Source organism: Epinephelus fuscoguttatus, linkage group LG12 (assembly GCF_011397635.1).
Source record: "Epinephelus fuscoguttatus linkage group LG12, E.fuscoguttatus.final_Chr_v1".
Taxonomy (NCBI): Eukaryota; Metazoa; Chordata; class Actinopteri; order Perciformes; family Serranidae; genus Epinephelus; species Epinephelus fuscoguttatus.
This window is the reverse complement of record NC_064763.1, coordinates 12,362,055-12,387,850: the sequence shown is the minus strand read 5'-3', so window position 1 is coordinate 12,387,850 and position 25,796 is coordinate 12,362,055. Positions and strand designations below refer to the sequence as shown.

The 25,796-nt window shown below is 39.2% G+C and overlaps 1 protein-coding gene and 1 long non-coding RNA gene across 2 annotated transcripts in view; one reads left to right on the top strand and one right to left on the bottom strand.

The window, feature by feature from the left end:
* pou2f3 (POU class 2 homeobox 3) overlaps window positions 1-22,345 on the bottom strand; it is a 35,339-nt gene extending 12,994 nt beyond the window's left edge. Inside the window, exons 1-5 of the mRNA XM_049592594.1 lie at window positions 22,204-22,345; window positions 21,883-21,939; window positions 11,183-11,211; window positions 6,137-6,238; window positions 2,120-2,225 (exon numbers count right to left, since the gene is read on the bottom strand). Of these exons, the coding sequence (XP_049448551.1) occupies window positions 2,120-2,225; window positions 6,137-6,238; window positions 11,183-11,211; window positions 21,883-21,931 (286 nt within the window). The 5' untranslated portion in view covers window positions 21,932-21,939; window positions 22,204-22,345. The remainder of the gene's footprint in view (window positions 1-2,119; window positions 2,226-6,136; window positions 6,239-11,182; window positions 11,212-21,882; window positions 21,940-22,203) is intronic.
* On the top strand, window positions 34-25,104 carry LOC125898712 (uncharacterized). The gene is made up of 3 exons (XR_007450643.1): window positions 34-409; window positions 2,106-2,217; window positions 24,678-25,104. It is a non-coding gene; the product is annotated as an uncharacterized LOC125898712 (long non-coding RNA).
* Window positions 25,105-25,796: the final 692 nt, after the last annotated feature.

The following is a 25,796-nucleotide window of genomic DNA, read 5'->3' as shown; positions in this document are numbered from 1 at the left end:
ACCACGTGTTGATCAATTATATGTTTGTGTCAGTACAACTGTGAGAAGCTGCTGCTGAGGGTCAAGGGACAGATGCAACATGTACTGTTCAGCCAGTGAATTCTTTACTAGGATGAAGAAGGCATTGCCCGCCCTAAACTTCCTCTGATTGGCTGATACCTGTTGCCATCATTGATTGGATTGGTCAAGAGTAGGCATGACGGGTGAGATTGGTTAGAGTCAGCCAATCAAGGCAGAGAAGGGGCGGGTCAGGCGTCCGCTATTCTAGGTGGGAAGTAACCCCGCAAACTGTCTAGTCTACATTTGAGTTTATGAACGAATTAAACTTTAGTGAGCTTCAGAGGTTTATTTCTTTATCTTAAACAGATGCAGACGCACTGGGCACATGGATAACCTTTTCTTTGTCAAGGTAAGTCCCCTAAAATCACAAATTCTTGTTTTTATCCTGTTAGCTTAAACAGCAAAGAGAGACAGGCTAGCTGCGCTCACTCTTGACGCTAAGCTAGGCTAACCATGTCCTAGCTCCAGCTCTATATTTAAACCCACAGACAATGGTGAAAATAGTTTTGTAAACTAATATTTGTAAGGAAAAAATTATGCTTTTTTAAGATGCTGGAATTTCCTTAAAGACAACAGGTCTACTCTAACAATAAATATATTTCTGCACAAAGATTTTGTTGCCTTTTAATGGATTCAGACATTTCTAGTTGTTATTGCTAAGCTAAACTAAGCTAAGCTAACAGGCTGGTGTCCACAGATTTATATTTACCGTACAGACACAGGAGTGGATCTTCTCATCTAAGGGACTGTTCATTATTTATAAGTTGCAGAATTTTTGTGCACAATCCTCTATATGCCAGTGTCACACCGTCTTTGCATTCATGTGTAGTTGCTGTGTTTTTGTGTTTTTATGGTTCATTTCCAGCACACATTATATTTTCTAGTATATTTACTTTGTAGTAATCTTATTTTGTGATTTATATTGCTTGTTTTAGAGCTTTACATTTTTATTCTGTATTTTTTTGCTCTGTGTTGTCTGTCTGTAACTTATGTTGCTTCCTGTCGTGGCTAGGGCACTCTTAAAAAAGAGATTTTAAATCTCAATAGGGTTTTCTGGTTAAATAAATATTAAAATCATTTTTAAAAAGTAAGGGGGGAGCGGTGGTGTGAAAAGAGGGGAACATGTCAAATACTTTTTTAACCACTGTGGGGTAGGGCTGCAATGGTATGAGATTTACACCAATTATTACACCATGTATCACAGCCAGAAACTGTGAACACAGAAATTATTGTTGGATTTTAAAACTTCTGATGGTCCTTGGACACATAATGTGCAACAAATGCTTCCGTCAGAAAAAAGAAACAAAACATAACCAAATCGTATATTTTATCTTAATCATTTTTTTCTACGTCTCATTTAAAATTTCGGGCAAAAATAAACCATTTGCACAAACAAGAGTGAAAAACCATGGCTTGTTTTGGACTTCAGGAATTCAACTTTCAAACATCAAAGGGTAAGTTTTAAAGAGCTATTGTCTAAATTATGATGGAGTGGGTCATGCATTGAATAATAAAAACAAAGTCACACCCCACCTAACACCCTCCCTTACTCTCAGCAAGAAATCTGATATACTATCCAAAACATCAGTCTCCCGTGTCAGACTTTGTTCTCTCCGGGCACTTCCTCCCACAGTCCAAAGACATGCAGATTGGGGACTAGGTTAATTGATAACTCTAAATTGTCCATAGGTGTGAATGGTTGTGTGTCAGCCCTGCGATAGTCTGGCGACCTGTCCAGGGTGTACCCTGCCTCTTGCCCGATGTAGCTGGGATAGGCTCCAGCCCCCCCGCGACCCTCAAGAGGATGAAGCGGTTAGAAGATGAATGAATGAATGATGGAGTGGGTCATGCATTGAATAATAAAAACAAAGTCACACCCCACCTAACACCCTCCCTTACTCTCAGCAAGAAGTCTGATATACTATCCAAAACATCAGTCTAATAAAGAAAGACTTTGTATTAGAGTACTGCTGAAATAAAACCAAAATGGCGCCTTAAATCCCTGAAAATAAGTCCCCCTATGCTGATTTTCTGTGTTGTCTCAGTTTTAGGACTTTACCTTGGTGGCTGGTGGGACTCTGGGAGAGCAGGAAGGGGGAGGGAGACGACAAGTGAGACGGTGGCATCAGTACCAGCTGCTGCATGGGGTGGAGAGAGGTGAGCTCCTGCAGAGAAGACACAAAACACAACACCAGTATGAGTCATGAGTCGCCTGTAAACACAGACTAAGCTTCAGGGTTTGAAGTGAATGTACAAAAAAACTTGACTTACTACTAGTTCTGAGCTACTACTTATATATATAGGTATATTTTGATTTCATGCTACTTTACTTGTACTACTGACGACATTTCAGAAGTTAATATATTATGTTTTCTGCCATTACATTTATCAAACAACTATAGCTGCTATTTTTCATACGAAACATATGATAATTGTCAAGGTTATTTATTTATGTATTTATTGTCAAATGAACAACAATTACAAAAGCAGTTAAAAAACTTGGGTCACAGACTCCCTCCAACTATGCAATTTAAGTATGTGGCCTATAAAAAAATAATAATAGTAATACTTAAATCACACAGGTAGGAACAAAAAGCGAACCTAAATATTACAATATAGGGACATAAAGAAGTTCAAATAGGAAGATAAAATATGAAGTACGAGATATGAATCAGTAGTTTCAAGAAGACACAGTAACAGGAATATGCTGTGGTAAAATAAATATGCTTAGCAAGGCAGTAAATAAATACACAGAGGTACAGTTTAAAGTTTTACTTTAAAGAGAAGTAAAGTGATATTAAATATAAAGTGATAGCTTATAAAATATAATGATTTGCAATAGATTAAACTTCCCGAAGCTATTTAAACTAGTTAAAGCTGGTAACAGTATGAATTATTCTTATTGTTATTCTCTTTGTCTATAAAAAGTGTTGTCAAATCACAATTTCTTAAATACAAATGTGACCAAATGTCAAACCAGCAGTCTAAAATATAAAGAAATATTCAGTTTACGATGATGTACAACATTTTTCCTTGATAAATGATCTATTCAGTCACTGAAATATTTGGCAATTATATTCTGTCAGTTGACTAATCAATTATTTCACTTAGTGTTTCAGCAAATTGCCTTTTTCTTCAGCACTCCTGTTGGTGAGTAAACTGATCTTAATGTGTAAAAATCCCCCGAGTTCCTCTTAAATATTTAAAATGCATAATTTGTGCTCATAGAGGACCCCATCGTTTTTTTTTAAATGGCCAATTGAGTCCTCATTACTTTTTTTGGGGTATATTTTATTTTAGTTTTTCAGAATATACAAACCACATAGTCACAAATTGACAGTACACAAACACCAATTTCACATTACGAACATTTAAAAAAACAAAATAATAACAATGCAAATAAAAATGTAACTAATAAAATTAAATCCTCACTACAAAAACATAGGGTGGGGGGATTTGAGATATCAGGTTTTCTTATCCACAATTACACGGTCTCTTATAAAAACATGCAGACAGTCACATGGGATGGGAGATTTTCCATGTAATTTATAAAAGGTTGCTGTGTTTTATAGAAAGAGTCCTCGTCACTTCTTAAAAGCATGATTTGTTAAAAACATTCTGAAAAATAGCTCACACCAAGAAATGTAAAACCATTGAGAAGAATGCCTTGAGGATTGTTTATTTACACAACAAGAAAGCATACAATGCAATATATACACATGTGCATTGTCCAAAAAAAGTCATGTAAGCAAAAAAAAAACCCAACAACAAAGAAAATCCCACACCCCTCAGGGAACCTCCACACCTAGCTCTGCAGCCTACTGCTGAAAACAAGCCTGAACTGATCAGTCGCTTAGTTTTTTGTTTTGTTTTGTTTGTTTGTTTGTTTGTTTGTTATTTTATTTTTTTATTCTCTCTCTGTGAGCATGACATATGAGCAATTAAAGTCCAGGGGTTTACAAATAAATGAGAATGAATTAATGAGTCATTGGCATGACAACACATAGGTTGGTTCCCTAAACAAAAGAGGACTGAAGAGTAAATCATGCTGATGTGTGTCTGCACTGTTCTTTTTTTTTAGATTTCTACAATACAAATGAAAAAGAAACAATCAAAACAAATTATATATATTCTTTATACCAGAAAGTCCAAAACATATATTTATATACACACACTCACCCTTTTAACTCTGTTTCATTTTTTTTAACCATCTTATCTTACTATATAATAACGAAAACTCTGTCTGTCTGTGTGTCTGTTCCACGTTTTTCTCCTCACTGACTTGGTCAATCCATGTGAAATTTGGCACAGTGGTAGAGGGTCATGGGAGGATGCAAATGAAACAATATTACATCATTTGGCCAAAGGGGGGCGCTATAGCAACCGATTGAAATTGCTAACTTTGAATGGGCATATCTCATGCCCTGTATGTCGTAGAGACATGAAACTGCACAGAGATGCCTCTCCTCATGAGGAACAAATTTGCCTCAAGAACCCATAACTTCCAGTTATATAGATTTTCTGCCTTTTTTTTTTTTTAAGATATTTTTTGAGGCTTTTTTGCCTTTAATGTATAGGACAGACAAGCCTGAGGGGGGAGAGAGAGAGGGAGTGACATGCAGCAAAGGGCCACAGGCTGGAGTCAAACCTTGGCCGCTGCGGCAACAGCCTTGTACATGGGGCGCCTGCTCTACCACTAAGCCACCGGTGCCCCAGATTTTCTGCCATTTTGAATTTTTTGAAAAACACTTCAAATCGATCTCTTCCTAGGAAGTTTGACCGGTCTGCATGAAACTGGGTGAACATAATCTAGGGACCAATATCTAAAGTTCCCTCTTGGCAAAAGTTGGAAAACTTACTAAAACTGAGCTTCTATAAGGCAATGAATATTGCGGAGGGCGTGGCTCATCACATAAAGGTGTATAACATCTCAGGGGTTTCACCAATCACCACGCAACTTTGTAGGCATATGACCACACATAATCCGAGGGGACCCCTCCATTATTGACCCCATCAAACAAAATGGGGGCGCTAGAGATCTCTACGATAGGTGGAGATATGCCCCTTTTCAGCTTGGACCTTTTTCCGGTTGATATATTACATTACACACCAAACAATCGCCATTCTGTGTTTTCCTCCCCAGTATTTAACTCTTTCAGCTGACACAGCATGAGCTGTGTCTCCTTGTCTGTCCAAAAAGTCACGGATCTGGATGTAGATTTCTCCATCTTGTTACGGGCTTCTTCTTCTGTTACACATTTAATGCTATTGGACTTCTGGGTCAAAGCCCAGAGTGGCAACTGGGGAGCATGCTCAGAGCGCCTTGGCCAGTTTGGGTCTGATTGACTGTATACATGCAGGAGTCACATTATCTAGGTGTGTCCGACTTTGAGAAATTCGATGTAGTACTATTTCAGTTGGACTAACATGTTTACATGTATTTTAAAAGTCTGGTTTTAGTCGGACTGACACAATAAATTGATTTTCTCTGATGTCATGTCAACATACTGATTGTAAACAACTTCTGGAAGCATCTTATTTGTAATTTATCCATTAATTGTGCAGTTTTAAAGTCCACCAAATCTCTAGATTTGAGAGCATGTGAGTTACTAAGTAATTTGTTGGTCAGTTCTTGATAATCAGCTCTGCTTACGATTCCCATAGCTCGCTTCTGTGGCATACAAATTGGATTTGTGATTGTTTTGTATTTCCCCAAAGCTCCACACAGTAGGTCATGTATGAAACTATAAAAGAATGAGATGATATATTTAATGAAGTTGCAATAGACTTTGACATTTTTGTCTTTACATGATTTATATGTGGTGTCTGCCTTAATATTACAACCCTCAAAAATTAATTTTCATAATCATTTTTGGTTTCAACATGATCATAAGTTGGACCTGTTTATTTTTTAATGTTCAAACATTGTGAATCTGGTTTTATTTAAATGGGTGCTTCACGTGTTTGGGATCTACGTCAGGAGTTTACTTCTGGTGGCCACTATGCTGTTGTTGTTGGAGCTGTCTGTGTTTGTGTACATGTGTTGAAAAGCACAATAAAAAGTTGTTGATTTTACCCCAGACAGTTGACCTCCGTGCACTGGAGAGCTCTGTGTCAGGTGACATGTCTTCAGTGGGGCAGCTGGATGAGTTGAGTCGTTGATCTCCTCTGTCTTTATCTACGATGTCGAAAGCAAAACAGTATTATGAACAGATTAAATCATGTAAAAAAGAAGAAAGATGGGAAACATCTGTGTCAGGGGCAAATGAGTGCATGTTTACATCTGTGTAAGTGTCTGTGTATAGAGACAGAGCACACACACACACACACACACACACACACACACACACACACACACACACAGTGGTGAACATTCGCTCCAGGACCTGTTTGGTCACTAAACATGATACAAAGACTGATAGACTCTCTCCCTCCCCCCTGGGCAAGCCAGTATGCAAATATCGCTCCCCATCCTCACACCACCCACCCGCACCTAACCCCTGAAAGCCATGTCACTGTCTGAAAACACAAGCACTGCAAGAAATGTCCTCCACTTGCCAAAAACAGTGTTTGTAGAAGTATCCAAATAGCTGCAAACTATTTGAGATGTTCTAAAAAAGATGTCAGTCTTTATTGACATCTGTGGAGTGAGCAGGTAGTTTATCCCCAGGATGTTAGCCGTCTAAAAGTCAGTTGAGCCTCGGGTAAAAGTTCAGCACCATTCTCGTGGCTCGGGGCTATTTATATTTCAACTGAGCTACGTTATTAAGGATACAGAAAGTCTTAATGATAATTAAATTTTCATTATTATTATCAAATCCCATGAAAACAATGTATTCAAGTATTATCTGTGTCCAAAGCCTGATGTGTCTTATTCATTTGTGCCATCATCGACCAACAACATGAATTAAAAACATGAATATTTTGAGTCAGTCTCATATACACCGTCCTGCTGATGTAAATACAAGAGAACCACATGTGTATTAATCCACCGCTGAAAACAGTCCTGAACAAATACACTGTTTACTCCTGTTTGAGTAACGTTTACTAAACTACAGTGCCCAGATGTGATCTTATAACTTTGCTTGACTGTTTTACCACCTCAGGCCCCTTAACACCAGGCGTGGGGGCAAAAATCGATACAGCACAGCATCGGAAATTTCTTTTTGGTTAGTTTTGTATTATATAAATGATTATTATCCCATGGTTTGGGTGAATACCCAATTCTGATTGGCTGCAGGGTGTCCATTAAAAACTGGTAAGGAACACTTACTAAATAGTTCCAGTGAAACTGTGTGTTCACTGTTCTGAATGAATACGCCAGAGACTTAATCGCAATCTGTTAACAATACATTTACATTACTGAGAGTAACATTCGTAACCTCCAGCTCCTTGTGCTCTGAACATCCTCTGGCCAACCTGCTACTTCAGGCTGCGGCCAACAGTATTGTTACACATGGCGTATTGCAGGGCTGGGTGATATGTCCTTATATCACAATACTTTTGGGCTATATCACGATACACGATATATAGCTCGATATATTTATACCTCCTCAAAAGCACTTCATCAATGCTAAGACTGAGAAACAAAAAGTTGTTGGGATGAGTCTGACAATTGTTTGAGTGTTTGTTTTTTCCAGAAAATATTAATACAATGAGATTTTTGATCCATAATCATCAATAATGTGGATAATGTAATGACTAAGTGGGTTAAGGCAAGCGTTAAAACAAACAGAAAAGTCTGGTAGATGGATATACACTGAACAAAAATATAAACGCACCACTTTTGTTTTTGCTCTCATTTTTCATGAGCTGAACTCAAAGATCTTAAACATTTTCTATACACACAAAAGACCATTTCCTCACAAATATTGTTCACAAATCTGTCTAAATCTGTGTTAGTGAGCACTTCTCCTTTGCCGCAATAATCCATCCCACCTCACAGGTGTGGCATATCAAGATGCTGATTAGACAGCATGAATATTGCACAGGTGTGCCTTAGGCTGGCCACAATAAAAGGCCACTCTGAAATGTGCAGTTTTATCACACCGCACAATGCCACAGATGTCGCAAGTTTTGAGGGAGCGTGCAATTGGCATGCTGATTGCAGGAATGTCCACCAGAGCTGTTGCCTGTGAATTGAATGTTCATTTCTCTACCATAAGCCATCTCCAAAGGCGTTTCAGACAGTTTGGCAGTACATCCAACCGGCCTCACAACCACAGACCACACCAGCCCAGGACCTCCACATCCAGCATGTTCACCTCCAAGATCGTCTGAGACCAGCCACCCGGACAGCTGCTGCAACAATCGGTTTGCATAACCAAAGAATTTCTGCACAAACTGTCAGAAACCGTCTCAGGGAAGCTCATCTGCATGCTCGTCGTCCGGTCTTGGGGGTGAACATGCTGGATGTGGAGGCCTTGGGCTGGTGTGGTTACACGTAGTCTGCGGTTGTGAGGCCGGTTGGATGTACTGCCAATTTGTTTGAAACGCCTTTGGAGACGGCTTATGGTAGAGAAATGAACATTCAATTCACAGGCAACAGCTCTGGTGGACATTCCTGCAGTCAGCATGCCAATTGCACGCTCCCTCAAAACTTGTGACATCTGTGGCATTGTGCTGTGTGATAAAACTGAACATTTCAGAGTGACCTTTTATTGTGGCCAGCCTAAGGCACACCTGTGCAATAATCATGCTGTCTAATCAGCATCTTGATATGCCACACCTGTGAGGTGGGATGGATTATCTCGGCAAAGGAGAAGTGCTCACTAACACAGATTTAGACAGATTTGTGAACAATATTTGTGAGGAAATGGTCTTTAGTGTGGATAGAAAATGTTTTAGATCTTTGAGTTCAGCTCATGAAAAATGGGAGCAAAAACAAAAGTGGTGCGTTTATATTTTTGTTCAGTGTATTTATATCGCTTTACTGTAATGCAGCATTTAAAATGAGGGGAAAACACCATTTATATCTGATCACGAAACAATGATATCCAAAATCTAAGTCGATATTTAGTCTCATATCTCAGTAACGATATAATATCTTTATATTGCCCAGCCCTAGCGTATCGGTTGGTCATGAAACTCTTGATATTGATTTGGGGACAGTGACATGGCTGATAGCTCGCCAGTCTTGTTGCTAAACATACTGCCAAATTATATTTACTGTTTGTCAACTGTATGCAGTGTTATTGACTTTGAAACTTGCTAGCATAATGTTAGCTTTCTGGCTAATAGCTTCTGCAAGAACCTTACAGGGCGGCAGTGATTGTTCCAGGTGTTAGGTAAACCCTCACATGTTACCATGGAAACCGAGTTATGGCTTGTGAAAAAACTTCAGATTTTGATGCAAAAAAGCAAATAAATATCAATGAATATTCTTACTTTTTATTTCTTTGGTAAGTGACCATGTGTAAGCACAATAATGCCCTTGGAGGTGTCCATTATCACATTTTAACAGCCTTCACGGCGCACATTCATGCCTTATCATCAGTGGTTAAAAAGTATCCCTGACATATGGCCTACTAGAATAATAAAATCAATTGCTTTGTCAGTCCACTAGATACATTTGGCTTAATAAAGATTGATTTAAGTGAGATGAACGGACTAAAGACTTTATCATTTCAAAAATCGCAATAACATTGTATTGTTATAATATCGTATCAGGGAGCATTTGGTGATTCTGAGCCCTAGGACAGCTGGCAGGATCATGGATGGGATGGGTGTGACATTCTGATGATGTGTTATGCGTGCAACCCACCGCGGGAGATTTACTTACATATGAAATGCGTATAATTTCTTGGATTTCTTGGATTATGCTCTTATGTTTGGTCCTGATTTACTGAAGTCCGTTTTACACTGCGGTTTATAAAGTAGTCTATTGGTATTTCTCAAGCGGCAACTGCCGAGGCTGAAAAATGAAGCCAACATGGATAAGCCAAAACCTGCAGTTCCTCTATTGGCCACGTGAGGCTGGCTCCAAAAAAGAGTCAATCCCCATAGACCCCCACGTTAAAATGTCCAAGTTTACAGTAGAAATAAACAGTTTTGGTCTCTATAGTTTATTTCAACATTAATGAAAGCTGTATGGGGGTTGAATGTTTATATAACCCACCTGTTTACATTTTATTAAGGCTTGAAGTTTAAGTTAAGTTCATATTTAAGGGCAGAGTCGCTTGTGTGACAGGATGTCTGTGAGGCGTGACTGCAGTCTATGAGTCAGATTCCCCCCTCACTCCTCCACAGCTCCATCCTCTCGTCCAAATATGGTCTCTAATGGCTCCATATAGCTTTTAGAAATAAACAGAGTAGTGAAATAAAAATATTAACTTGTGAATCTGTACAATTAATAGTTTTCTGTATTCCTCGCACGTGGGAGAAGTTGTCCTTGGAGGCTTTCTCCTAGAAACCCCCTTTATGACAGAAATCTATTAATTTTAATCCAAACCACAATTTTTTTTCATAACCTTAACCAAGATCCCTTTCTGGGAGAAAGACCTCGATTAAAATGTTTCCAACTGTGCATACCTCTCTCACAACAGTGTTGCTTCTTGCTGTAAAACTTTCAGAAATATTCTTTAAAGGTGGAAGTAGGCAGCATTTTATTAGTCAAATGATGTGCTGAATGCGTCATTTAACACGTGTTATGTCTATCTCCGACTGGGGCTTTGGAGTTTGTCGAGCCACCTCAGATAAAGAGAGCCTGGCTCTGTTGACCTGTCTTCATGGTCCAGCCCTCTGAACCCTTTTGGTTTGCTTTAGTTTTTGCTTTCTCTTGATGCTCCTGCTCAACATTTACAGGCATTATCGGTTATTTTAGAAAGAAACAAAGGCTTAAAATCTAGAAACAGCAAAGTACTGTAACGTTTAATATTTGTGTCAAAGATTAGGAAGTGAATTTGATCCATGTCTGCCCTTGAAATACATCATGAAAGAGTGCACATGAAAACAGCTCCACTGTCAGTGCTGGATCCAAACATTAGGGTCTCAGCATGCTGACTAACAGGAATAGGTCACAACATGTTTATCAAAACAACCCAAATCCTCCTGATGAAATCCTCATTCATGGGAATTAGAACACAGGAAGTGCAGTGAGTTATTAAAAAACTATGTTACTCACTTGTCGATTGAAGTTGATTCCATTTTGATCTAAATGTCAGGAGAGAGAAAGAGATTTTAAAATGTCGCTCTGTGTCTCACTGTGATGTTCAGCTGCTTCAGAGTGACACACAGAACAAATCAAATCACATAAACAGGTCTGTTAGCACTCAATGTGTGTGTGAGACATGGCTTCAGTGTTGTGGTCGGATAATTTGTTTACTTATACAATTATTTCACCACTAAATTATTTATCACAGCTATAGTAACATAATTTCTAAATTAGTATACCTTCATTTGACTTTATTTCACATAACATCAAACAGGAGAAAACTATTTCTGAATAATAAAGGTGACTTTTATGGCTTTTCTTTATTTTTAGGGTGTAAAATGTGACAGTAAAACAACTTATAACTTAAAATATGTGACAGTTATAATATGAAACATGTTGACAGTTGAATCTTAAAACCAAAATTACATAGGTGCAAAGTAAACCAAAGCATTGTGCCACATTAATACACCTAAACACAACAAAAACAGATTAATACCCTGTGTAGATGTACTCCACAAATAAGAAAACAGAATGATGAAAACTAAAGCTCGACTAGAAACTGAATGTAATGAATGAGTTCTAAAAAAAACTGACAACAAGCTGTCTCTGAAGTCAGGTCTGTGGTGAACACAAACTGAAGAGACTTTAATATTTTGTTCCTCAACATAAAAGACACCAGTAAAAACCCCACTTGTGTATTTTGAAGCTTTTATGTTTCTTAAAAAAAAGAGGGTTGCTAACAAGTGGCTAAATATGACTTTACAGCCTTGTTGTGGCGGCAACGGTAAGGGGATAATTTAGATTTCTTTGAAGTGGAGTTGTTTGGGGAAGATGGCATACCTCCAGTTTTTTATTATGTGACTTTGGCGTTCATATTGGATTCACCAAATCACACTGTAACACAAACTGGCTGACTGATCAAAGCAGTGGTAGACCAGCAGCTCCATGTTCAACGAGGTAAAATTGCTGATTTTCTCAATGGAGTGTGGCTTTGACGAGAGCATAGATGGGGAACTGAAGTCGTTAACAGCTTCCCCAAGGGAATGGGCTGTCTGGCGTCAAGGTAAAGTGGTGAAAATACTCTAAATTTAGCATACTCTTACCTTCCACAGCAGTTCATTGCTTAGCTTCTATGTCGGACACCGCAACCCCACCTCACAATATCCGAACTATCCCTTTAATCCTGCGACTGTGGTGTAGTTTGTGTATAGCCTAATGTTAACTTTTCACCACTGGCAATTGCATTTAGGCTTCAATAATCATAAGAGTGGTGTTCATTTGTGAAGATTATCTCTCTGAACAAAACATGCAAGTATCATCATCATCAAGATTTGTTTGCCACAAAGCTTATTTTTGGCAGTAATCCAAAATCCAGTTGAAAAATCCCATTGGCTTTTTGACGAGGGAACCAGGGTGACGCTAACTTCTGCTTCGGCTTGCAATGAAGGCTGTACCTGGAGCACTCTATTGAAGGTGCCTATTTTTGTCTTTCCTGATACTGATTTCAATACCTAAACTTGCGCTCTGGCCTACACTGAGTACCGATCTAATACCATTGCATGAAAAAAACATAAAAAAAAACAAAACAAAAAACAGTGGTGTACAATTATCACTGAAACTAAATCCTTGCATACACGTTACCTGTTGCCTTTTTGCTGGTGGGACTTCCGGTGTAAAATACTGCCAGTATTGCTGACATCCTGCTAATGGCTAACGTTACACTAATTACAGAAAAGTAATTCATTTCCGCTGCTCTAAAACAGTAGTCGCCATCGGCTGCACAGTGAGACTTGTGCCCCTTCTCCCCCAAAATTAGCGTGTGCATGTTTTTTTTTAAACACAGGTAAAACCGCTAAATATAGGTGATAAACAACTTTCCTGTTGCCAGGAGACCAGAGCTGTGTATGCAGCTCTGCAGCAGACGAGTATGCCTGTCTGTGTATTTGTGATGTTTTTTGGTGTGTCATGTTCGACATCAGGGACAGGCTGAAAAACAGTTTGGTAAAAAGCAGAATGGAGCATGGAGGCCTGTGAAAATGTTACGGTGGTTACCCCTTTTTTATATCTTACTTATTCAGTCTCTCTGTCAAACAAAGTGCAGAGAAATTTGGAACTTTGTTTAAGTGCTGCTTGGGTGGAGACAGATGTTTTTTTTGTGGCAGCATGCCATTGCATCTCGTCTGTGAAGGGACTAAAATTAGTGCGCTCACCCAGGTGTTGACTTTCCATCGCTGCTCGCAGCTGGAGCTGATAAATGTCCGTGGCTACTGCAGAGTTATTTGACCTAGGTGTGAAGTCGAGTTTAACCTTTCCTATTACATTAAAGATCCAGATGTTAGTGGCTGTTTTTTGTGTATGTGTGCAGTGGAAAAGGGGCTTTGCTGTGAAAGCAACAGTATTGAAGAAGAACTGATTTCTGGTAAACATTTGATCCAGGTATACTCAGGCACTTGCTTGTATCAGATCCAGCATTTTAGGCAGTATTGGAGGTGCTGGTATCAGTAGCAAACAACTTTGTGTAGCCTAGTATGCAGTGTAGGCTATTCAATGCACCGGCTGCTGACTGTATCTGTGTACACAAAAACACACATCTGACACATCTTTTCAAGAAGTGCAGTTTTCCTCCTGCAGTGTGCGGCCGTCGTTATTGAGTGAGATGACGAGGAGCGGGCTGCCGGAGGAGGAGGGTTCAAAGGTGTGCTGGATAAGCTTGCATCATTTGAATGTCAAATGGGACTATTTGGGATCGTGCGTGTGTGTGAGAGAGAGAGGCTGTGAGCTGCTGAGACACTCAATGCAAATACACCTGTAATAACCCCCACTACCACCACACACACACACACACACACACACAGACACACACACACACACACACTCCCCCACCCCCCTCACCTCACCACCACCCGCCCCGTCACTGCCCCCCAGCACAACCAGCTTCACAGCCAAACTTCCAGTATGGAAATGACCAAGACATGCAAATCAGTTCTGAGCGCAGGAAGCCTGTGTTAGAGCTCTGTCTGTACACACACTGGGAACGGTGGTTGCACTCAAAATATTCTCCATTTTAACCAGTTGTTTTGTCTCTGACTTTATCTGTTAGTCCGAAAAGTGTGCGATTAAGTTATTATAAACTGCACTGCAAACAAGTGGAGTGATGTCATCCCTTTGGCAAAATAATGTGTTTGACTTCAGTTAGTCTCGAGGGCTGAATGTGACTTTTCTATAACATAGCGTCAGTCACAGAGGAAGCTGTGTCCCAGTCCCATACTACAGCCGAATATTAGTACTGTAGAGATAACCTTGTTACTTTATTCATCCCCGGAGAGAATTATTTTGTGTACACACACAAAACCACACTGAGCAAGAACAGTGTGAAGAATCAAATATTAGATACCACAAGCATTGACATAAGAGTTAAAAGTAATGAGTAAAAGTAGCCTTATAAACGTGCATGCACTCAATGTGCAGAAATGGATGCAAATATGAGTAAGCGCTCGAGCAAAAAGTAGGCCTATTGCCTTTTGCCAGAATTACAGAGGATGTACCCACTTTAATGAGTAATATACTGCATATGCTATTATACTAATTGCCATATTGTGCAAACAGACATCAAAAACTGGGATGCTAGAATGCCACAACTGTTTGAAACATGTCTGGTGTCATTCTATATTTTACCTTATTGTCAACAAATCTCAAACACCAAAACCAATGATCTGTCAGCTTGTCTCTCGATAATGTCTGACTTCCTGTTTGTGGCTCTCAGACAGTTGGTTCTTAGTTGATCTAAAAAACTAGCCACAAAAATACAGTTTCATTTGAAAAAAAAAAAAAAAGAAAATTAAAATTTAGTCTCTATAGTTTTTATCAAAGAAACAAGAGGAAATAGTGTATTTGTAGGGTTGGGAATCACAAGAGGATCCACGATTCGATATTATCACGATACAATATTATTACGATTTCAAATAAGTTGCGATATGCTGAATATTGCAGTAAAATAAATTGCAATAAATTACTTTTTTTCAACTGTAAATTTTGTCCCCAAAGGAAAACCTCGTCAACATCTGTTTAATCTAACAAGATAAAGTTTTCAGCCTGTTCATCTCACTTCAGCCATTTTGTTTGGAGAAAAATGTGTCTAGTGGACTGAAAAACTTAACTGTACATTAACTGTACATGTTTCTTATGTTAACTCTTGATCTTCTCTTGTTTTATTCTATTGATGTGTATATTGTAGTTAACATTTTTACACTTAGAGCCTCAGCAGTGACAATATATATTTTATTGTTAATATTTTTAATATCTCAAGTGTAGTGTTAAACACTGTAGCATAATGAACATTTTGTTTTTATTTTAATGCAAATTTTAATTTCTATTTTATTGTATTGTATTGCTGTATATTTACATACTTTTATTTTATACTCTTAATCTTACTTCGTATAATTGTTTATTCTTTACATCAGAGTGACTGTAATGAATCACAATTTCTCCTCATGGATCAATTAAGTGTTTCTGATTCTTATTCTGAAAAAGCAATTGATTCTATTATTCTATTAGGCTACCTAAAGTTTAATTTTGTAATATTAACAATTTATACAATTAAAAAATCAATACTTGGCACTTTGTGACGATAGGATATTGCCACACAAAAATATTGCAGCACTAGGCTGTATTGATTTCTTCCCCAGCCCCCTGTGTTTGGAACTACTTTCAGCTGTGGATTAATCCACATTTGTTGCTGTAGTGAGTGTGTAAACTGCAGTGTGTGTTCACTGATGTGTCTTAATGTTTTTTTGACAACAGTGGAGCTCGACTGCACAAAGAAATAAGTTACAGTGCATCAGACTTTGATACGATACTTGTTTTCAGGATCAATTCACCGTTGGCTTCAGTCGTTTTGTAATATTTGTTGACAATAGTGCATCATGGGAGCTGTAGTGTACATCAACAGCTGCCTCAAATATATAGCAGATTTTTTGTTACATATAACAGCTTCTTTAAATGTGCTTAATTTTGTCATTTTTCTAGTGTAAAAAAGTGTAAAAAAGAGTTTTAGCTCATACAGTGTTAAGTTTAGGCACTTAATATTTGAAACTAAACACAAAAATGGCCTGTTTTTTTTTTAATTAATCAGTAAACTAGGGTAAGTGTTGCTGTCTCCATTGACAACAAGAAATCAACAAACAAAAACAAGCTGACTGCTTACTCTGACCCTGATCCTAACTTGAGTATTCATTTGTGTTAGCTTCTTGGACGTTGTGCAAAAAGCTACGCAAAAATGCAAATAAAAAAATGTAAATTCTCAGGTCTTTATAAAGATGTGGAGCAGCACTCGCATGTTCATTTGTTTTTTGTTGTCAGATATGTGATATAAATCTCGCTATACAATCCTGATTCCCAGAAATGATTTGCATTTATTTGAGAAATGTTAATGCTATTTTGATCCTGCTTTTTTATTAATATGAGATGAAACATTTTTAATAATGATGTGCACAGTGGTGCAGTGGTTAGCGTTGTTGGCTCACAACAGTGTTCTGGGTTCGAATTGGCTTGGGCCCTTCTGTGTGGTTTTGCATGTTCTTCCCACGCCACTGTGGGTTTTCTGTGAGTTCTCCGACTTCCTCCCACAATCCAAAGACATGCAAGTTAATTGGGGATTCTATATTGGGTGTAGGAGTGAATGTCAGCGAGAATGGTTGTCTGTCACTGCTGGCACTTTCCAACTGCACAAAAAACGTACTAACACCGGCCCTTTTACTGTAAAGAAAAATGTTACAATCAGCATTCATTTCCAGTAGAAATGACTCTGCAGTAGTCACGGGTATTTATCAGATCTGATCATAAAAATCTGTATCATTCCTAAGGGCCTGATCTCTGCCTGAACTTTTCTCAAAGCACTAAAAGGAGCGAGGAATGATCGTAGTTCTTAGAACACCATTTTGAGGGACGTTTTTAGCTCGTATTTCAGAGTATTTTCAGAGTTATTCCGCAGGCACAAAGTGAAACTTGGGTATTGTTGTATATAGTATTTGGTTGAACACAGCAGGCTGCTCTCACAAATTTTTTATATGTTTTCCTACAAAATGCAGTGTACCCAAGTTTGAACATATCTCACATATTTTGAAAGGCTGCGATCACGAGACGAATGCGCTATCGGTAGTAAACAAGGAAGCAGTCCTGATTGCTTGTAGGGAGGCAGGTTGGTGGTCAAAAGTTAACCACTAAAATAACGTCTAAAATAAATAAATTGCCTCTGAAATGTGGGGCACATTGAACCTTGCAGATTATCTGTAAATTATGATCAAATTTCAGCTGAGATGAGAGGCATGTTGCTCCGTGCAGTATGAATGTAAACCTGCACATTATCTGACAAAGTATCTTGTATAATAAATGACTGATTGGCTGACTGATTGATTTAGCATTCCTATTGGTGGCGCAAATGGAAACAGAAAAAAGGCTCTTGAAGGTATATAGATTTTGGGGGAGCTCCCTAGTTGACAGTTCCTCCCAGGGAGTCCCCAAAAATGTCATGTCATCGTTGGAGGGCCTGGTTTCCCTTTGGGACCACCCATTCCACCGGACCCAGTGCAGCCCCACTGCCTGCACTGGGTCCATAATTACGCCCCTGGTTGATGGTGGGCTCATAAAGCTGAGGATTTTGACCTCAAAGCTTTAGAGTTTGTATCCAAAGTCTTGTATGTAGTTAAAAGAAGAATTACTTTATTCCTTTGGTGTTTTGTACGATGGATGTTGCCCAATGTCAAGTCTCCTTTTGACCATGTGGTGAGACGAGATGCTATACGCCAGCTAGTTTAGCCACAAAATCTGTCAAGACTGGCAAGCTGAGCACATCTGCATGCTGAGCGAGGAGACATGTCTTTCAAACATACCAGGGGCAGTAAAAAAAGACAAGAGAGAAAAGAACAGGAGGAGAGGGGAGCAAAATTAAATCTCTTTGGCTTTGTGTGTGTAGGGCCCGTGGACACTACATAACACCACTACTGTCAACCCAGACACCATATGACATCCAGAAAAACCATTTCCACTGAACACAATCAAGGCAGCAGGTTTAGGTTTACTGCCAAAATGCAAATACAGTTTCTAGGGGACGAGGTTGCGCAAAGTGAGCAGGTGCAGATACACAGCTGTAAATATAAACACTACAGTTTGAAAACGCCAGTGAAACCTTTCACTTTGTCAGGCGAAGGGCGACTGTGGCTCCGAAGGTAGGGCAGGTTGTTCACTGATTGGAAGACTGGCGGTTCAATCCTGGCTGTTTCATCGATGTGAGAGTGTGTTAAAAACTCAGTAGCCGGTGGCGCCTTGTATGGTTGCTTTGGCCACCAGTGTATGAATGTGAATGTGACTGCATGAAAAGCACTTTGAGTGGTCAGAAGACTAGAAACGTGCAAGAGTTAGAATTACAAAAATTATCTGACCTGTAGTGTATATCTCTCTACCACAGACTATATATAAAGATAGACGATGTGACAGCTCCGTAAAAGCAAAGCCAAAACATCTGGATCACCCCCTGGTGGCTGGCTGCAGTACAGGTCATAAACCCCGCCCCTGCCATATTAGCAGATGCGATATGGACCAAACTAAAAACTCAAAGTACACGTCAAATAAATTTTTCCCAAAGATGGGTTCTGTCATTTTAGGTAGTTCTTATCACGCTGATGTTTGTTCGAGTGTTCGTTTCTCTGCTAAATTTGGTTTCAATTAGTTATTTGATGCTATTAAAAGGGGTTTGATGTTATGATTGACAGCTACGTGGGCCAATTGGTGTGCTTGTGATCAATGGCACTGCTCACAATTGGTCAGACAGGTGTATAAGCAGGAACATGACACCCCGGAGATTGCTACTGCACAGATTCTGGCTCCAGATGACACCACTGGCGCAAAATGGCAGTGACCATATGCAAGATATTTTGGCTCAACACCAGCTCGTAACATGTTGCAGCTTGGTCAGTGGACTTTCATGTCTACATATGGCACGCTAGATATCCTGGGTGCATCTGTTGTTGTTATGGGACGCCATGCCAATTTACGCCTGTTACATACATTTCCATTTTCACAGGAAATGTACAGTTTCTGCTCATTAATGCATACAGCCTTTTTCAAAATAAACTTACATCAGTAAAACACCTCATATTTATATTTATTTAATTGTGCAACAAACGCACGTGGTTAGGTTAAAAAACCTCATCATGGTTTGACTCAACATTCATAAGAGAAGCGAACACCAGCCTCCTGGGTGAAAGTCTGGGCTGTCCTGCCAACCCTATAGGAACTTTCCTGGGCCTTAAATTACATTGTTGTCTGGTGACATTTCAAACTGATGCCGTCTGGTGGCGTAACATACTGCCACAAAAAGATGCCTATTTTTTGTCGTTGTCTGAATCAGTGACCAAGCAGCAGTATTTGACAACTTTGGAATGAGAACAGGGTATAAGGCTCCATTTTTTTTTGCCTGTATTACAAGACAGCTTGAAAATGAAAGGAAAGGGCCACAGGCTGAAGTAGAACCCAGGCCACTGTGAGGACTTAGCCTAGATGGAGGTTGTTCCGATATTTTGGCTGCATTTTTGTACTGTCGGGGTTGGTGGAGATGCGGCATCTATCATCGCCCATCTTTATATATAAAGAGTCGATGCTCTCCACGCAGAAAGGTTTGGTTTTATTTGTTCAGGTTTGTCTCTAAGGGTGTTTTCAGACCTAGAGTCGTCTCCTTTGGTCTGAATCAGGGACTCATGTTGTTCGAAATTTGTATACTTGCCCAGTGTCGGTTCATGTTCTCACAGCAACATTTACAAGTGGACCAGATCAAATGCTTCCTGCGAAAAACGCTGCTCTTGATTGGTCAGAATTTCCTTGTGGGAAAAATCCAGGAAATAAACCAAACGTTGAAGAAGAGTACACTTGCAAGATAAATGTGACACTTTCTAATGTCACAATGGAGGGACAACTATGCAAGTCAACTAGCCAACTAGAAAACAATGTTTTGATGCATTGGATGTGCTGAATGTGCATATTAAGGCAGTACAGGAGGAGGTGCACATTAATAATCCTCCAGGACTGTAACATGCTCATGTTTAATCCAAACAATGGAACACCTTCTCACCACAAACGAACCGCACCAGAGTTCATTTGTAACCGGACCGAGACCACCTCTTCAAGAAGGTCTCGGTCTGGTTGTTTTGGTGCACAACTGAGTGTGATTGCTGTGTTCACACCCGCCCAAACGAACCGCACTGAGGGGACAAATGAACTTGAGTTTGACTGAACTGAACCAAACAGGGCAGGTGTGAATGCACCCTTAGATTTTTTCCAGTACAGTTGATGTCAATGGAATTAAGTTTGTGGTGGTGTGAAAAAATTCAGCAAAAAGTGGATTTTAGTGTATGTAGTGTACTGACCACTTCTTCAAAAGAAAAAAAACTGTCCATGGATTATCACTTTATCAGGAACACGTTACTGCTGATTATTTTTAATCTTATTTTTTGGTGCAGGGAGCACCACACGCTATTATTACATTCACCTCCGTTGTATTTCAGTGGAGGCAGAAATCTCAGAGGCAGATATCTCAAAACCTGGACACATAAAACCAAAACTACCTGCATGGAGAGATGCTACATGATGCAAGTGAGAAAATATATTATATATGTTTATATTTTAATGTGGATGAACTGACATTATTACAGTCAGACCTCCCAATGACTGATGATGAGAGTTGCATGAAAGTTTCTTCCGAATGGCAGCGCAGTTGCAGCACATTTGATCATATACCGACAGAAAAGAGTCGTGCTGATCATGTATATCGACAAAAGACACATGACGTGTAGCACTTCTATGAAATGGAGCCATTCACTTCTCTCACGCAGCCATTGTCTAAATAAAAGTTCCACTTTTTCTGTTGCTGCTGGTTCCTGGTTTTGTTTTGTGGCTGGTCGGTTAGCGTACTTGGCCCCCAGGCAGCCAGCATTTCTCTGCAAACAGCCTCAGGTGCATCCTGGTATAGCAACCAACTGCCACAGTACACACACACACACACACACACACACACACACACTCACACTCACACACTCACACTAAAACATGGCTCCCTTTGAAACAGGAGCAGGTCAAAATGCTGCTTGTATTTGTATGAGGAACAATTTGTTGGTTATAACGTGCTCTTTGTACTGAAGTTGGATTGAGCTACTGTGGAAAATTGTACTTAAATAATATTGTAGTTTTTAAAACCTGATGTAAATAACAGCACCACAGATCGTTGAACAGTGATAAAACACAAAACCAAGAAGTAAAATGTAGACAATGAAAAGCAGAATTCAAAATGTTCTGTCAACAAATATCCTCTCAGATAATTCCTGATTTTTCCAGACACCGTTTATACATTAAAACTTAAGAACAAGCAACCCGCTCCCTATTAATACTCTGCATATTGAGGCTGATAAAACATGACAAATCAAATGAAGTATTTCAGTGAAAGGTCAACAAACAAACTCTCCCTGCAGACGTGCAGCATCATTAGCAGAGGCAGAATAAACAGCACATTTTCCTGAGTCACATCTGCTGAACTTCTCTCTCTGTGTATGTATGTATGTGTGTGTGTGTTAAGATGGTTCAGCTGTGTTTACGTGCACCATGAGGAAAGGTGAAATATATCTTACCTGCCTGTTCGGCTGGAGCCTCCGACTGCTCCACCGTGTCTGCGCTCATCTTAATATCTGTAATGATAAATATGGCTGATTTTCCTACAGGATTGTAACTTCACCAGGACAATGAAGCACTCGGGCCACCCAGGAAAATGATCTTGACTTTATTCTAATGCGCCCTCCCCTCCACACCGGTAGCTGTAATATTCATAAGCAAGGCAGATATTCCTGTAACGCACCCATCATCTAACTAAGGAGCACAAAAACCTTTAATTCAACCCCTAAAATTATAATTAAGGTAATAAATAAAGTCATTGATGAGGAGGAGTGACTCACCTCAGAGAGACTAACAGGTTGTGCCGCTCTGGCTGCCGTCTGTCCTCCCTGATGACTCAAAATGAAGCAAGTATTGGGATAAAAAGTTTTGGAAATCCACAGCTGCTCATCAGCATTTTCCTAAGTGGAGAAACGTTCACCTCTGCAGTACACCCTGCGCTGCCTGATAGGCTGATTTGCATATGTCTCAGTGCGTCCTATCCAGCTTCAGGCTGTTTGCATAAAACAACAATGGGGTTACTGCAAATTACAGCGTGCGTGTGTGTGTGTGTGTGTGTGTGTGTGTGTGTGTGTGTCCATACAAAAAGGCTGAAAGGAGTCATCTTCAGAGTGCTTTGGATAACGAGATGATGTATTATTCCCACCACCTGAGAGAGCTCAGTTTGTGTCAGTGATGGAGGGGGACTATAGGTCAAAATCATTAAATAATTATATTAAATTTTACTTTAATATACTTTTTCAATAATTGGTCATGTACTGTCTCATAGTTTGGACAAGATGAGCCTTAATTTTGACTACTCTTGTAAATCTAGCTTAAAAAGTCAACATTTTTGACTTTATATCTTGAGTTTTTGACCCACTATCTCAAAGTTTTAATTTAAAGGTCCCATAAAGAAAATCTGATTTCAATGTCTCTTTTAATATAAAGCAGTTATAGGTGTTATATAAATACTGTGAAAGTCTCACAACAGAAAACCAAAGAGAAATGAATGCAGTGCGTATTCAGAAACTGTGCCTTTAAACGAGCCGTCAGGATTTCCATGAAGTTGTGATGTCACAGCTATATATAGACTGTTTCAAACTTGAACACATTATGAATGGGTCCATCTAAGAGAGCTCAGTTTGTGTTAGTGATAGGGGCAGGATTTTAATTTAAAATTGTACTTTCTTGGGGCGTCGGTGGCTTAGTGGTAGAGCAGGTGCCCCATGTACAAGGCTGTTGCTCCAGCAGCCCAGGTTCGAATCCAGCTTGTGGCCCTTTGCTGCATGTCATCATCCTCCCTCCCTCCCTTTCTCTCTCTCTCTCTCTCTCTCCCCCTTTCACGCTTACCTGTCCCATCCATTAAAGGCAAAATGGCCCAAAAAAATATCTAAAAAATTTTTACTTTCTCATAATTTGGTTAAAATCAGCCTAAATTTCAACTTCTCTGTAATAAATCTAGCATAAAAGGCAATTTTTTTTTACTTTCTATCTTGAGTTTTTGACCCACTGTCTCAAAGTTTTAATTTAAATGTCCCATATTGTTAAAAAAAATCAGATTTCCATGATTTTAAGTTAAAATCATTCAATAATAAGCCACAATTTAACATGTATGTTCTTTTATACACAGGACTGTGTTGAAATAATTGATTCATCTGATTCAAATTGATGATAACGTTTTTATAAAATCTGAGATGAATCTTTTAATATTCACTTTTCCCCACGGATGTGTGAAGCTTTCCCCATTACTCTCGCTAAATTATTAACAAACATAGCATTGAGAAGCTCGAGCATTACCGGCTCTTTTATCTGTAAAGGTTAGCTTACCTGTATACAATTGGATGTAATTTATTATCATGCTGCAGCAGCCGCTCCTCCCGCTGTCTGTGCGTCTGCGCCGCTTTTATGTACGCAAACAGGCACACAAACACGGAGTAGAGATGTAATGTCAACATGTTCTAGCAGGGTGTCAGCAGGTCCTTAAAAAGTCTTAAATTCATATTCAATGGGTCTTAAATATTTTCGGTCACATTCCATGAAAATTCCTCCAGCCTGACAGACCCACCGACAGTTTACAATCATGGAACAGACCGAAGAATCGCAATGATAAAGCATTTATGACAGTGATGAGATTTTGTTTTCTTTTTACATTAAACACATTGAAGGTAAACTCACCTAATTGGTGTTGTCTTTCCTTACTGTTATACTATACATATATATATATATACATACATACATACATACATATATATAGGTTTGGTCTTAAATTTCATATAAGGTGGTTTTAAAAAGGTCTTAATAAGACTGTAGACACCCTGATTAGTAGAAACCCAAAGTACAAGTCAGAACCTGAAAAATGAGCAGAATATGGAACCTTTAACATGACTATTTTCATTTTTGCTATTCCTAATGAGCCAAATTTGGAAAGGCTTTGTCACAAAAGCCTGAAAAAAATCAAGATGGATTATTTAGTTATTCTGTTTTTTCCAGGTCCACATAGTGACAGTTCAGTCAGTGATTTGTGAACCGTGTTGAAGGCCTTCTCAGTGATGGTTTGAATTGTTGTGAATGATGCTGCAGCTGTTTTTTTTGTTTTTTGTTTTTTGTTTTTAAATATTTGGACTTTGTTTGAAATGTGTTCACTGCTCTCTGCTCCTGGCTTGTATGACTTTATGGTGTCTAGTCAGCTTATGCAAGCTGGGCATAGAAATTAAATTCAGTTATTTATTTCTAAAATTTCTTTTCTTTTTTTTTTTTTCATGGCATGAGTAAGCTTCCATCAAGTAGTACCGACATTCAGCACCTCAGACGTCCTGTCCCGTAGGTGGCTCTCTCACCATGTTCCAGTGGTTTGCACTGAGCTCTCCTACTTTGCTCCCTGGACCTGGAACGATCTGCAGAGCAACTTACATCTTGATAATCTTGTTCACTTGGGAAAACAATTTAAAACCATGTCAAAAGAACTGTGGTGGTTAAATACAAATGAATAAAACCTTGCTCACTTATAATGACGTTAAACAATAACCAAGTGTATTTGCTAAATGTTTGAATGGTCAGTGGTCACTGCAGTGGTCAGCCGTTTAAGAGCCATCTTCATGTATAAGCCTGGGTTTGGATGCTGTGCTTGTATAAAAGCCGCCACAGTGGACCCTAGTGAGTCATGCCAGACACTGCCACCCACTGGCCAGGTGTAGTAAGTGAACCATAAATGCACTGTGTGATTTTACCAAGTAGGACATGCTCCTGGATCAGCATACCACATCACATTCCTGGACCAACGTTGCAATCAACCAATCACAGCTCTCTGACATCATCAGTGTGCTGCTCCTGCCTTTGTGCTTCTTCAGAGCTAAGCTAGTTTTCCAAATTGAAGTTAGTACAATTGAACAAAATCCTCAGCAACACTGAACAAAAACCTTATAAGCTACTGCAGGGTTAGCAAGTTAGCTTCCTAACTAGGTAGGCTATGCTAACAAGTAAGCTTTAGTTGCAACTACCTGTGATTAACACATATTCCCTCCTTTTTTATAGCCTATTAAAATCTCTTTTTGGGAGCAGAGGGAGGGAAGGGTTGAAAGATTGCAGGCCAGGACCACGCTGTCATGTTGACCCTGGATATTTTGTTTCTGTTGAACCCAGGACAATCCTTGTTTATCCTGGATAGATTTGTTATTTTGATGTAGGACCATCATCATCGTAAGGCTGATTCTAAATAATTTGTTTAAGTTGACACAGCGTAGCAGTGATGGTCCAGATCAACATCAGCGACTCTATCCAGGATTAACATGTTGACAATGATCCTTAATCGATATAAACAAATTATCCAGGGTCAACATGGCAGTGATGTTTCTGTGTCAACACAAGTGCTGCAATCTTGCAGAATAAAACAAAA